General features: G+C 37.2%; 1 protein-coding gene across 1 annotated transcript in view; it reads left to right on the top strand.

Moving 5' to 3' along the window:
• The window catches only part of cxadr (CXADR Ig-like cell adhesion molecule), a 41,571-nt gene extending 36,113 nt beyond the window's left edge, over positions 1-5,458 (top strand). The window contains exons 4-7 of the mRNA XM_065258425.1: positions 1,156-1,311; positions 1,403-1,522; positions 1,787-1,925; positions 2,918-5,458. Coding sequence (XP_065114497.1) covers positions 1,156-1,311; positions 1,403-1,522; positions 1,787-1,925; positions 2,918-3,215 — 713 coding nt within the window. The 3' untranslated portion in view covers positions 3,216-5,458. The remainder of the gene's footprint in view (positions 1-1,155; positions 1,312-1,402; positions 1,523-1,786; positions 1,926-2,917) is intronic.
• The last annotated feature ends 7,474 nt before the right edge of the window (positions 5,459-12,932 follow it).

Genomic DNA, 12,932 nt, shown 5'->3' with positions numbered 1-12,932 from the left:
CCTGTCACCATTACTCCATTCTTTTTGAGGAGTTAAAAAAATCCTTGAGTACATGACGAGTACTCCTTATAGCGGAACATAGATATGTACACTAGATGTCGCCTTGGCTACGGCAGTTCATTGGACCGAATGTGTCAAACTGAGCCGCCATCTTGAAACAGGGGAATCCCGCATCAGCCTCATTATAGGCAATGGTGTAACGGAAATTAAATCACCATAAATCGTCATGAATGCGATTTTCTTCGTTTTCTTTTGGTTCGTTTCTACAGTCAGACATATATTTAGCATTGGGTCAAGAAAAACAGTAAAGTTTTAAAATTTTGAAAATCGACTTTTTCTAACTGTAATGCATAGTGCTAGTAGCCCTAACATCCATACGCAGCACAAAAGTCCGGCATCGTCCATGAATTCGAAGTACAGGTGGAGATAGCAGCTTTACCCAGATACTTCCTATGACAAGACCCCTGTCCTAAGATGGCGGCGGTTTTGACGCATGCTCAGAACCCCAAGGCGGCTTCTAGTGTATATATCTATGATAGCGGAATAGCGGAGATGCGGTTTTGATGAAATAAACTAGAAAATGACAACATTATCAGAAGCATCTCTCTCTCTCTCGGTCGGTCGGTCGGTCTGACTGATTTTGTTGTTTCAGGGTGTGTTTACATGACAACAATTTATTAAAAGAATGAAATAGATTTTCACAAGTTTCCTGTAAAGTCACATGAATCTGTGGAAATGACTAAAAACTCAGTATTACTCATGGTGATGTAGTAGTTGACTATGTCTCTTTGTGAAGGAATCAAGAATATACATGCACATGTAAATGAATATGAATTGTTTTCAAAAACATGCACTTTAAAACTTGTTTTAAATTGAAAGCGGTTTAGTTGAAGAAGACCCTTAGTGTTGAATTTCTACTAACTCTATGGGAATGACCAGGGTTAAGGTCATTATGCTTTAGGACCAGGGTCAAGTGGTATTTGGCTTTTTTGGCATTTTTCTGAAGTATTAAATTATGTCGTACAGCACTTTACAAGCCACCACAATGTAAAATTGAATGCCTAAAATATACTGCCTGTTAAATTCACACATGAAACGTTTATACCCTACACTCTTGGTTCTAAGTGTTTCTACTTCCTGTTTCCTTTCCCTCAGTACGCCCGTCTAAACCCAAATGTTATGCGGAGGGTCCGACTCAGGTGGGGAAGGATATGGTGTTGAAGTGCAGTTCTCCAGACGGCACACCACCACTGCAGTATGTCTGGGATCGAACCACAGGAAATAAACTTCTGCCCCCCACAGCAACAACTGGTAAGTCCGTACTCTGAAGTACTGAACGATTTTACAGTTTTGTTAGCCATGCCACAGTTTAAATACAGAATTGTTTTCCTGCCATGTGCAGATTCTATGGGCACCGTAACTGTGAGGAACGCCACCGAGGCCGTTTCTGGAACGTACCGCTGTGTTGTTACAAACCGTGTTGGATCAGAAGAGTGTATGGTGACGGTCAATATTGCACAAGGTGAGAGTGATTTCAATTCATACCTTGCTCTTATCATACTTGAAATAGCAAAGTCTTAATTTCTTAAACCTGATTTAAAGGTGCTTATTGTCTTTCCCTAAGAAAGTAAATAGGCTTAGCGGTTACATCCTGGAGCCCGGTTCTTGAGCTCTAGTAACTCTATTAGTTTTGCACTGTACACGCACCTCTCTGTTCCAAAGGTAATAAACCTGTGAACCTCAATAAATCTCTAAACCTTAATCTCTCCATGCGTTCCTCCTGTAGCTCCCAACACAGCGGGTATCATCGCCGGCTCTGTAATCTCTGTCCTGTTGGCTCTCTTACTTCTCGCCCTTTTACTCTTCTGCTGCTGTCGTGCCCGCAATAAGAAGAAGTACGAGAAAGAGATCGCCTATGAGATCAGGTACTGTCATGACACTTTACTTTTGTCTTACTCTCCACACTTTATGCTAGGTTAAGTGTTTTCTTTTTATATGAATGCACTTTTATTTCATCTGTACTGTTTTACTAGTTATCATCTGTTTTGCATACTGTGTTTAAAGGTGCATTGTGTACATTTTTAGAAGGATTTTGACAGAAATGCAACATAGGGTGCACCGATAAATACCTCACACAAGTATTGGTATAAACGTGTGGGGTTTTGGAGCAAAAACATTTAGTCGGCATCACCGTCTCCATGTCTGTACGGTTTTGCTTTTTTTCTATCCAATCACAATTGCTCAAATAAATCTGATGACCAGCAAAACTAATGGTGCCATCACCCTTATCCTCTCATCTCCTCTTTCAAAATGAAAAGGCTGGTGTAATCAATTCTGTGCATTTGTTTGTTCAGTCGATTCCTGCTCTGTCAATGCCCCCACCATCTCCCCCAGTCTATTGAAATAGCATTCCTCTCTGTGAAGGGGAAGGCTGCGGGTCATGCCCCCCTTGGACCCCTGGCAGCGGACAGGCGGTCTGGGAGCCTCGCGTTGCATAACCCAAGCCGTAACAAAGAGGATTACCCAAATAAGCCAGCTTCTCTCAGTGACCCCGCTGTCTGTCTCTCTATCCCCCTCTGCGCTGCTTCATAATGGATTATTGTTGCTGATTACTTGTTAATTTAAAGGATGGGGGTTGAGTAGGACATGGGGGAGAAACACTGACTGCACTGGGAATCTTTGCATTTTTTATTCTGCCAATCTGGAGTGCCAGAACAAGCCAAGCGAATCTTGACTTTGCAACAGTTCGAGCACGCTTGGCCCTGTTGTTTCCAATTTTTGTCTCTGTCAAGGTGCAAGCAGAGTGTTTGGATGGGTTTGACCTGTAATGTAGATTTTTTTAGATTTCTGCTTAATTCTCCTAGTGCTATAGCCTTCTTCATTAAAAAAAAAAAACCTTTAACTTTATCTTCCACAGAGAGGATGTTCCTCCTCCAAAGAGCCGTATTTCTACCGCACGCAGCTACATTGCGGGTAGCCAACGTTCCTCTTTGGGCTCCATGTCTCCATCCAACCTTCACGAGTACACCACTCACGGCAAGTCTCAATACGACAAGATACCCTCGGATGAATACGAAAGGCCACCTAGCCACGCCCCTGTTACCCCACCCAGCAGAATGTCTGTTCCCAGCAGAATGGGTGCTCCCAACCTTAGTCGCATGGGGGCCGTCGCTGTCATGGTCCCTGCCCAAAACAGGGATGGGTCCATTGTGTAGAGCTGAACCGGTATCAGTCACAGCGCTGCCAGTTTGACTCTCACTGTTCTATTCATTGTTTTACTAGAATCTGTGATGGAGCGAATGAAAATGCAGGTTACGAACTCAGTGGTACATCTCTAATAATACAATTTGACTTCCAGAACTTCAACAACAAAAAACTTCTGGTGATTGTTTCACCTGCTTCTGTTTTGTTTTGTAAATAATACGGTGCATGGTTTTTTTAAGGTGGCCATATCTACTACATTATAATATAAATGCACTTGAATTGTTCGCCTATGAAATGTTCTGCAGAGGTTAAATGAATCTAAATGTGACTCATAGTTTATTATTTTACATAATAAGATCTCCCAAGCTATTATACGATATCTTTTTATTAATCACTTTGAAAGATTTACTCAAATGACTATTGAAGGATGTGGGTTGGCTTACAATATGGTTTTTGATTATTAATGTGATGTGTATATATGAATTTGAACTTTTGGGAAAATGAGAATACTGTGATTTTAACCTGCTTTGCTTTTTCGTGAACATTAGCAGGGCTTTAAAGTGATTAGTGCTGTAAAGTTTCCTTATTCGTAAATTGCCTTCCACTCCCCCCACTTTTAAAAAAACAAAACCCTTTTATTTTATTGCAAAGGACTGGCTGGGTGGTAAAATACGGTTCATTGAACAATCAGACTTGGGTAAGTTTTAACAGAACCCCAGTCCTTCTCTAATCTGCCCTGCCCCTGCTTCTTGTACTGCTTCAGACAGATGCCCAGATGTCTCTTATTAATGCGCTGGCTTAAATAAGATCTTAAACCTGCATTTGATTTGGACGTCAGCTTATACCCTCTTAAAAATGAAGCTTTGAATCTAATTTGTAGTTTAAAGTGTTGTCTCGACTCTACATGAAGGACATGTATTATATTTAAGAATTGAAGGATTGGTTAACATTAATGTAAGCCACTGAATGTTGTTCATAGAAACTTAATTTTAAATGAGTTGTGTGATTTGCCGTAGTTTGAGTTTGATAAGGTCTGGAATAATACCCTCATCATAATCAGACTTTTTCAGTCATTGGTTTTTATTGTAATTTATTTTACCTTGGGTTACCCCATTGTTCACTGTTTGTGCCTTTTTTAACTTTGGGTCACACACACTGAAAAAAATTATTCATTCAATTTACTTAATTTTTTAAGGTGAGTGGTTGCAATCAATTTATTTAAGCTACATTTAAAATTTTTTTTAAATAAAATAAAAGCTTTTGTTTTAAATGTAGCTCAAATAAATCGATTGCAACCATTTACCTTAAAAAAATTGAATTGAGTAAATTGAATAAATAATTTTTTAGTGCAACGAGTGTAGTATCAGATGCGAAGGTAAATAATAAATGAACAAACATGATTTTTAATACAAGTAATGAATTGGTAAGAACCTTGAACACTATCTGACTGGCAAAATATCGCTTATAGTTGTTATTAATAGAGATATAGTGATTTTTTTTTATTTTTTTTTTGAAGATGCTCATGTTCCCCGTACTCATGCGAGGGTGTGTGTGTATGCTGTCAACTATATACTGTGTCTATAAATACATGTCACTGTTGTACACACATAGCAGGTGCTTACATCATCTGCTTTGTCCTGACCTAGGTTCTTTTTGAATGTGTAAATATATGTTATGTAATGTAATGTAATTAATTTTGGGTCTGATTGATTAATTGCATTTGTATTCACGTCTGAATACAGTGAAGAATGAGAGGGTGACTGGGTTAATCATTCACCATCTGGATATGGTATTATTAACATTTATTATTAAGTTACCATGACCTAAAATCTGTTTTCTTTGGGCTTTTATTTATTACGACTCAAACTAAAGATGTGCTGTTCCAGGATCAGTTAAACATTGCAATCTGATCCTATATCAGCAAACTTTACTGCTAGCCATGTGAATCAATTCCTTTCAAGTGAATGATCTGTGTTCAGTTTGGCTAGAGCCCATTCTGTATTTCATTGTAGTAGATATTAGGCCGCTTCTCTGTACAGTGCCATTTATGAAATAGTAAACTCTTTTTACCTCTTAAGAGGCAACCAATGATGTTAATTGTAGCTTTTATTTTTTTTGAAACAGTGTACTAACAATGCATAACATTTTTTTTTCCAACTTTTTGGTTTGCACATGATGTAAAAACCTTATTTTATTATTTTTTGTGTGCTCTGTGATGTATTTTTAAATAAAAAAAGAAACCTCTATCATTCTACACCCTTTCTGAGATATTCCCTCGTATCCTCACACCTCATTCTCATTCCCTTCCCAGCATCCCGCTCTCTACAGGCTGCCGGTGATGTTGTTGCTTTTTGGAGTGATTAATTTTAATCTCCCGTTGATTTCCACCTCTAACTCCAGGTGAGGCCATTCTCTCACCGCCTAATGACCACAATTAATCAATGACCCGCAAGAGCACCGGCGGCTTCGCTGACCAAGAACAACACAACCTGAAGCGATGGCAGCTAAAGCGAGGATCTCATCGCTCATTGCATTTAGAGCAGTGCCCTTGAGGGTGCCTTATAGAACGCAGTCCCGAGTCAGTCGGCCGAGTCATTGCCGATAACTAATTTGAAATGGGAGTTCAGCTTATGTGCCAGTGTAAAAGAGAAATGATACAAATTGGTGAAATTGCATTGTCTTAGCATAGAGTTATTGGCAAAGTAACAAATGCAGGTTCCTTCACACTCTCAGAAAACTGAGGATGATATACCTGGAGAAAAGGTCCCCATGGGTCCTTGAAATCCTTGGAAGTTTGTGAATCTGGGGGAAAAAATTCAAGGCCCTGAGAAGTTTTTGAAAATATACATGCATAGATACAAGTTATTGAAAGTGCTTGAATCTATTTTATGCAAGATGTTTTCTGGTAAAAATCCATATTATTCCCTGTGTAGTCTAGGATAATATCATACAATTCTAGACTTTTTAAGTACACTTGCTAAACTGCTCGCTTTAAATGCTTATATCTTCTGTATGTGAACCAAAATGCTTTTTTGCATAGTTTTTAAAACATAAAAACGTCTTGGGTTACGTATGTAACTGTTGTTCCCTGAGAAGGCAATATTTCAGATAGCGATATACTTCATGGCTCCCGCGTCACCCTGTCTTTGTCGTTAAGCCTCACCATTGGTTGAATTTGATATACACATTCAGACGCTCTTACCCCTGGGGGCGTCCCCAAAGTGTCACCGCACTGACGCAGCGTGAGTTCCCTCGAAAGAGAACTGTAACAATGTATCTTAAAAGGTAACACGATGTAACCTTGCTCTTACTTGAAATGTGTCCCCATATTTATTCCTTTCAAGGACCTTGAAAGTCCTTGAAAGGTACTTGAATTTGAAGTTAACTAAGGTGTGGGAACCCTGTGTACCCCCCAGTGACTTTTGTACCTTCATGTACCTTTTCTCCACGAAAATGCACAGACGATCCACTATTCAAATTTTGTAAAGAATTTTCTTGTTACCGTAAATAAAAATATTGATTATTTCTTGTTCCTACAAATTTTGTCTTTAAAATTTCATATAGAATGGACTATTTTTGATACAAACTACACAAAAAAGGTTGCCAATTGGCCATTACCCTTTAAAAAGGTCCTAATATGTACTATTTTGCAGAGGTGGACAGTACTTAAAGGAAAACAGCACAGTTTTTCAATATTTTACTATGTTCTTACCTCAACTTAGATGAAAGAATACAAACCTAGATTTTTTCAGTGAATGCACTTAATCTTTGTACTGTGCGTTGTTTGGATCCTAAGGAATGAGTGGGGCTAGACTAAATGATAACACATTCACGACACGCTGTACAAAGATTGAGTGCACACATTGAAAAAAGATAGGTATGTATTAATTTGTCTAAGTTGAGGTAAGAACATAGTAAAATATTGATGAACGGTGGTGTTTCCCTTTAAGTATTTTAGTTACATTTACTTGAGTAAAAAATTTGAAAGTACTACATACTTGGGTAAAAGTATGAAAGTACTAGATGTTCAATGTACTTTAATATATTAAATGTTAAGCAAAAACTTGTATTTATGAAATGTAGTAGAGTAAAAATTATGATATATGCTTTGGAATGTATGTTTTATAAAGAAAAACACTGATAAAAAAACAAATACTCGAAAAATGTAAAATACTGTCCACCTCTCCTATTTATGTACAGATATGTAGACATTTAGTACAAACATGCAGCTTTTAGGTACTAATATGCACTATTTGGGTTCAAATCTGTCCTTTTGAAAGGGTAGCACCCCAGGGACCGCTTTTGTACCTTTTTTCGACAGTGTGCTATACCTGAGAAATATTTTAATGGAGCTAACCGTAGTAGTTTGTTTTCCTATGCTAATAACTTGTGTGCTCATTCTTAAGTTGTAAGCAAATGTGATAAGTGGCAGACACTTGAATAAATATGACAGGTTTAATTATAGGCGCACTGATGTGACGTCAGTTTCTGTGTAACAAGTCTAATTTCGTTTTCTCTTGTAAAATCTTCTTAGCAAATAACCAAACATATGCCCTGTAAACAATGCACTGTGATCAACATACGCCTGCAGGTACTAATCCTGTATAGAGTGATTTCAAGAAAAGTGTTTCTATTCATTTCTAGCTCAGTGTTGTACAGATCTTTTTAACATTTTGGTATATAAATGAATGTTTTCTTTATTTTTTATTATAGTTTATTAATAGTTTATTATTTTTACCTTGAAGTGTGCTTGAATCAGAAGTTGTGAAGTAAATATCATTACTTGGTATGATTCATGCACAGTTGGCTGAGTGGGTGCTTGCAGCTATATTTTTTCTATAAATATATATTACTTATTGTTTTTACCGATGCTTACAGTTTATTACTTACAATACTGTTATTTACAGTACAACGTATCAAGAAAAACAGGGTAAAAAGAGATGCTTTCTGTGCAAAATAACAATACCATCCACATAAAAGTACTGCATTATGTTTATAATGTATGAGGAAGAATAACCACAGCAGTTTTTCACAGGTGCAGTTTTTAAGTTGTGGTAAGGAAATGCACCCATTGTGGAAAAAATGTGTGCCATAATATGGCCTAATTTTGTGTTTAATAACTTTAATAACCATTCTTTAAGTAGCATGACAGTTATTGAGTAATAGTCAATAACATGATTGGTTGAAATGATGCAGATGTCTATAGTAATAATAGCCTAATAATATGATCATAATAGTTTACAGTCCCTATTATTGATCTTTCGCAAATTGTAACAAATCACAGACCCTACAAAGCCATTACCAATGGCTTATTATTTACAGAGACTTTGATTAACTGTTGAATGTCACTATATTTCATTCAGGCAATTCTAGGTGGAACGATCGCATTGGGAAAATGGAGTTGCTTCAGAAGTAATTACACTTAATTCACTGCCTAGTGATGTATGCTGTTTGTATTTTTTTTCACCAAATGCACACCTATGTACAGGGATGGAATTGGAATGTATACACGGCATTAATCCCACACAGAGGGGAATTTTGGACCTTGTCTTTCTCTTGTTGAGCCGAAAACAAGTCAATGAAATGGGAATGTCCCACCTTTCATACGCATGTAGATTAATTCTCTCGCTGAAGATATTAATTGTTTGCATATCGCATGGGGAGCAGCTTGGTGGGAGAGTTCTGATTGGATGGATCCTGGATGTTTCCTTGGTAACGTTATCTGGTTGTACACAGAGAGTGAATGCATGGGAAAGGGAGGATTTATCTCGCAAGTGCAATGCTCTGAGCTCTACAACAGGAGCGGTGGTCTCCTCTTTGTTTACTGTACTGGCACAACATTTTACTTAAAATACATTTTTGTAGTCTTACACATTACACACCAGTCTTAGGAGAGGATTAACCTCTCATTATGAAAAATTCACTCAGAATTTCACTTTTGAAGAGTATTAGGGGAGGGAGATGCATTGTTTAATTACAGCAAATCTTGTATGTGGTCTTTGTTAGATACTAACAAGTCGAATGTGTTTCGATTTGTGTTGAGATTTCTTCTTCACCTTCTTTCTCAATAACCATCTAAATGTATGCACTTAAAATCGCTGACCCTCTCCCCGCAGGGCCATCTGGAAAGCATCACGAGATAACACTTCTTACTGACTGACACATAGATACAGGTCTCCATGGGTTCTGTTTGCATGCGCTCCACCTTCAAACAAAGGAATGTAGAGCCAGCTGGGCAGCCTGTCCATGTGGTTTTAATCAGATGTGTTGAATTTATAGTCACTCCCCCCCATTGTTCACAACTATATTTGTAGCCCCCCAAACAATTTTTAATCCCATTAAATATTTTCAAGCTTAAATTGAAATATGTACTAAAAGTCTTTATAACACTTAGAAAAATCATGATTTTATGACCTTGGGCATTTGTTGAGGCTCCCTAGTGGGCTTTTATGTGGGCTTCTATGGGATAAAACAACATTCAAACGGAATTGTACATTACAGAAGAACTGTCCCATGCTTTGTAAAAAGCAGAATGTGTGTCCTGTAAACTGCTTCAAACATGTAGGGACAGTTTCCCTGGACAGGGCTTAAGTCTAGTCCAAGACTAAAATGCATGTTTGAGCGGTCTTAACTAAAAACAGCTTATATCTTAACATAGCGGTACCATTGTTTTGTCTCATAATGGACACAGTTATGTCTTTTTGCAAGGTATGTTTGTAAAAACTACTTAAAGGAGCGGTGAATCAAAAACTCAATTTAAACTTGATAATTTGTTATATAAGAGGTCATCATACTTAAATGAACATCCTGCAAGTTTCAGAACTCAAAACGTCCGTGCTACTGAAATATAACCGTTTTTGGCACCAAGCCAGTAAAACAAGCCAGTGTGGAATTCGGGAAATCTATGACGTCAAAGTAGAATTGAAGCACCGCCCCATAGCCAAATACAAGGACCACTTTTGAAGTCCCGCCCACAGCTTCGCGTGACACACGTGTGTCTCAACAAGTAAATATGTCTTTAAAGATTGACAAATGTAACCAAAATGACTTTTAAATACATTTTTTCTGAGAGACTTTTATTTTGACGCGGTGATCTCTTATGATAGACTGGAAACGCATTTTCGGTTGTGGAAGAACCGCGTGGGAACAACACAGAAGCTAAATACTTTAATTCGGAGGCTTGGAACATAACATTAAATGCCTGGAAAAAGTTTGCTTTTTAAGAAGTTCCAGCTCGTGTGGGGAGTGTTTGTTAACTTTGTGTACACGGATTTATTTGGAAAGAAGTCGATGCTGGATTTGCAGAGAGACTGTGATTAAAAGCACCACTTATATTGGATCTGACAACAATGACACAGCATTATACACAGTAAGACATTTTACTTTATATAAGTTACTGTGTTTCACTATTGCTTTGTTAGAAGAGATCGCTTGATATGTCTGTTGTAACATCCGTGTCTAAACACGTATGTTTGACTGTTTTAATGTACTAAAAACATTAAACGATTAATAAAGATACACCACTTAACAACACGACTGTAATTTAACGGTAGAAATATACAGTGTTATTTATAAAGAAGGATTTATCAGCCGCAGTTTAGATTCTGATGCCCGTTTACTGTGTTGTATACGGTAATTTAGGCGAGTTACGTTTGAAAGGTCAAACACTCAACAAAGCTTATTTTTATCATATAACTGTGGTATTTAACATTACGTGAATGTAAAAGCAACCTCACAAGCACAATCAAATTATACAAAGTTATTGATAAGGATTTATTAGCCGCAGTTTAGATTCTGATGCGCGCTTACTGTGTTGTATACGGTAATTTAGTCACGTCGAGTTTTGTTTCTACTTTAATATACGTATTGTCATTTATGTGTATCATATTTAGCACCCAGAATCTTTTGTGGCTCAAACATATTTGTGTTCGGCTGCTATTTTTATCACATTAATGTTTTTAAAACATTTCCCCACATGTAATGACGGGGAATGAAGCCGTCCAATCATAGCAGTGGGTGTTTACGTCAGGTCTTCAATGCGGCCCGCCCCTTCAAACGAACCATTTCTCCAGACAGCCACTAATCTATGTTACAAAATAGCCTATTACTTATTGTTTTTGATGTTTTTGAATGTAAAAACCACGCGGACATCAGAAGTAGACATCAGGCAACAGTATAAAACAATAAAATCGACAAATTCACCGCCCCTTTAAATGTCCCAATATAACTAAGGCCTATAGTCCTGGCTTAATCTAAACTCTGTCCGGGAAATTGTCCTGTAATGTATATATTTTTCCAGGCCTTGGTATATGCTGCAGCATACTTTAGTATTTACTTAAATTATTATTTTTTGGTCAATATTTAGGCTACTACAGTATTCTGTTAACTCTAGTGAATTGTAAACACTGTAGATAATACAATTATATTATATAATAAAAACATTATAACATTTAGGAATTTTAATATAGTTTACTAAAGTGTTTTTCATATAGGCTGGCATTTGGTAAATGCTGTCAGTACACGGCTCTCAGAGAAATACTTTATTCTGATTGGTCAATGGCGACATTCCGAGATCTGTTACGTAGGAGACATTAGGCTTGTTCAACTCAGAGTCGTATAATAATAGAGTTACGACACTCACATAGACGTCCGTTGTAAGAATGGAATGCGGAAGTAACAGCGTTTCATGTAGTGACCGGTAGTGACGCATAGTTCCAAACGCAGCACTGAAGCCCATTCATTTCAATGGCACCTGCTTGTAAATCGATGAAATTACCGTTTCTCTTTACATTTTCGGACATTTCATTAATATAGTCAACAGTGATATTTTATGAACTCTGCTGTAGGTAATGATTATCGTTAATAATAACTAGTAAATTTTTTATATTTTAAAGGGTTGTGTATAATGTGTGAATAATATAGATTTAATGGTTTAATATTTTATTACTGGTGGCCATCTACTTTATACTTATCTTTTTTATATATTACGAGTAACACTAGGGGGCAACAGCGACAAGCTAAATGCCTTATAAGAAAGTCACACTGCTTCACAATGCTGCTATGTGTTTCATTGTGTTTGGTAAGTAATACGAGTGATGTATCCTCGAAAATCATGTATGATTATATTAACATTTAATGTGAATTTAAAATATGAATTTAGTGTGTTTCTGTTATGCTTCACTGTTACAAATAACCGCGTTGGCGATCTTTTTTGTGATTTTAATATAGTAAAAGTGTAGGAATTATGTTTTTAGCAGATTGATAGCCATTTATATAGCCATATTTTGCTACAAAAATAAAAGATAAACTGTGTTGCTGTAGTTGGTATAGATAACCACAGTTATATTTGGGTCACAATTAACTGTTTATCTTTATTAACTGATTTACTGTATTTCCATCACTCCCTAGTAAAAAAAACGTTATAAACACAGTAAGTATAGTGATCAATTCCCATTACAAGCTAATATTTACCTAAAATAGCTGAAAACCTATGCAAACAGATTGACAGCCCTGCTTGGTTTGGAACTGTAGAACGTTACATGAATCACGTGACCGCGCGGCGGCGAGATCAAAGCGTTTCGTAACTCTGTTATTATACGACTCTGGTTCAACTTCATGCGACGCCACAAGAACCGACAGCCGGATGACGTCAAAGTACCGCGAGAATGATCCAAGAAATCATATTTCGTCTCGCGCTCGCGTTACTTCGACGTCATCCGTCAGTCAGT

The sequence above is a fragment of the Paramisgurnus dabryanus genome, chromosome 10 (assembly GCF_030506205.2).
Source record: "Paramisgurnus dabryanus chromosome 10, PD_genome_1.1, whole genome shotgun sequence".
Taxonomy (NCBI): Eukaryota; Metazoa; Chordata; class Actinopteri; order Cypriniformes; family Cobitidae; genus Paramisgurnus; species Paramisgurnus dabryanus.
This window is presented reverse-complemented; position numbering and strand designations above follow the sequence as displayed.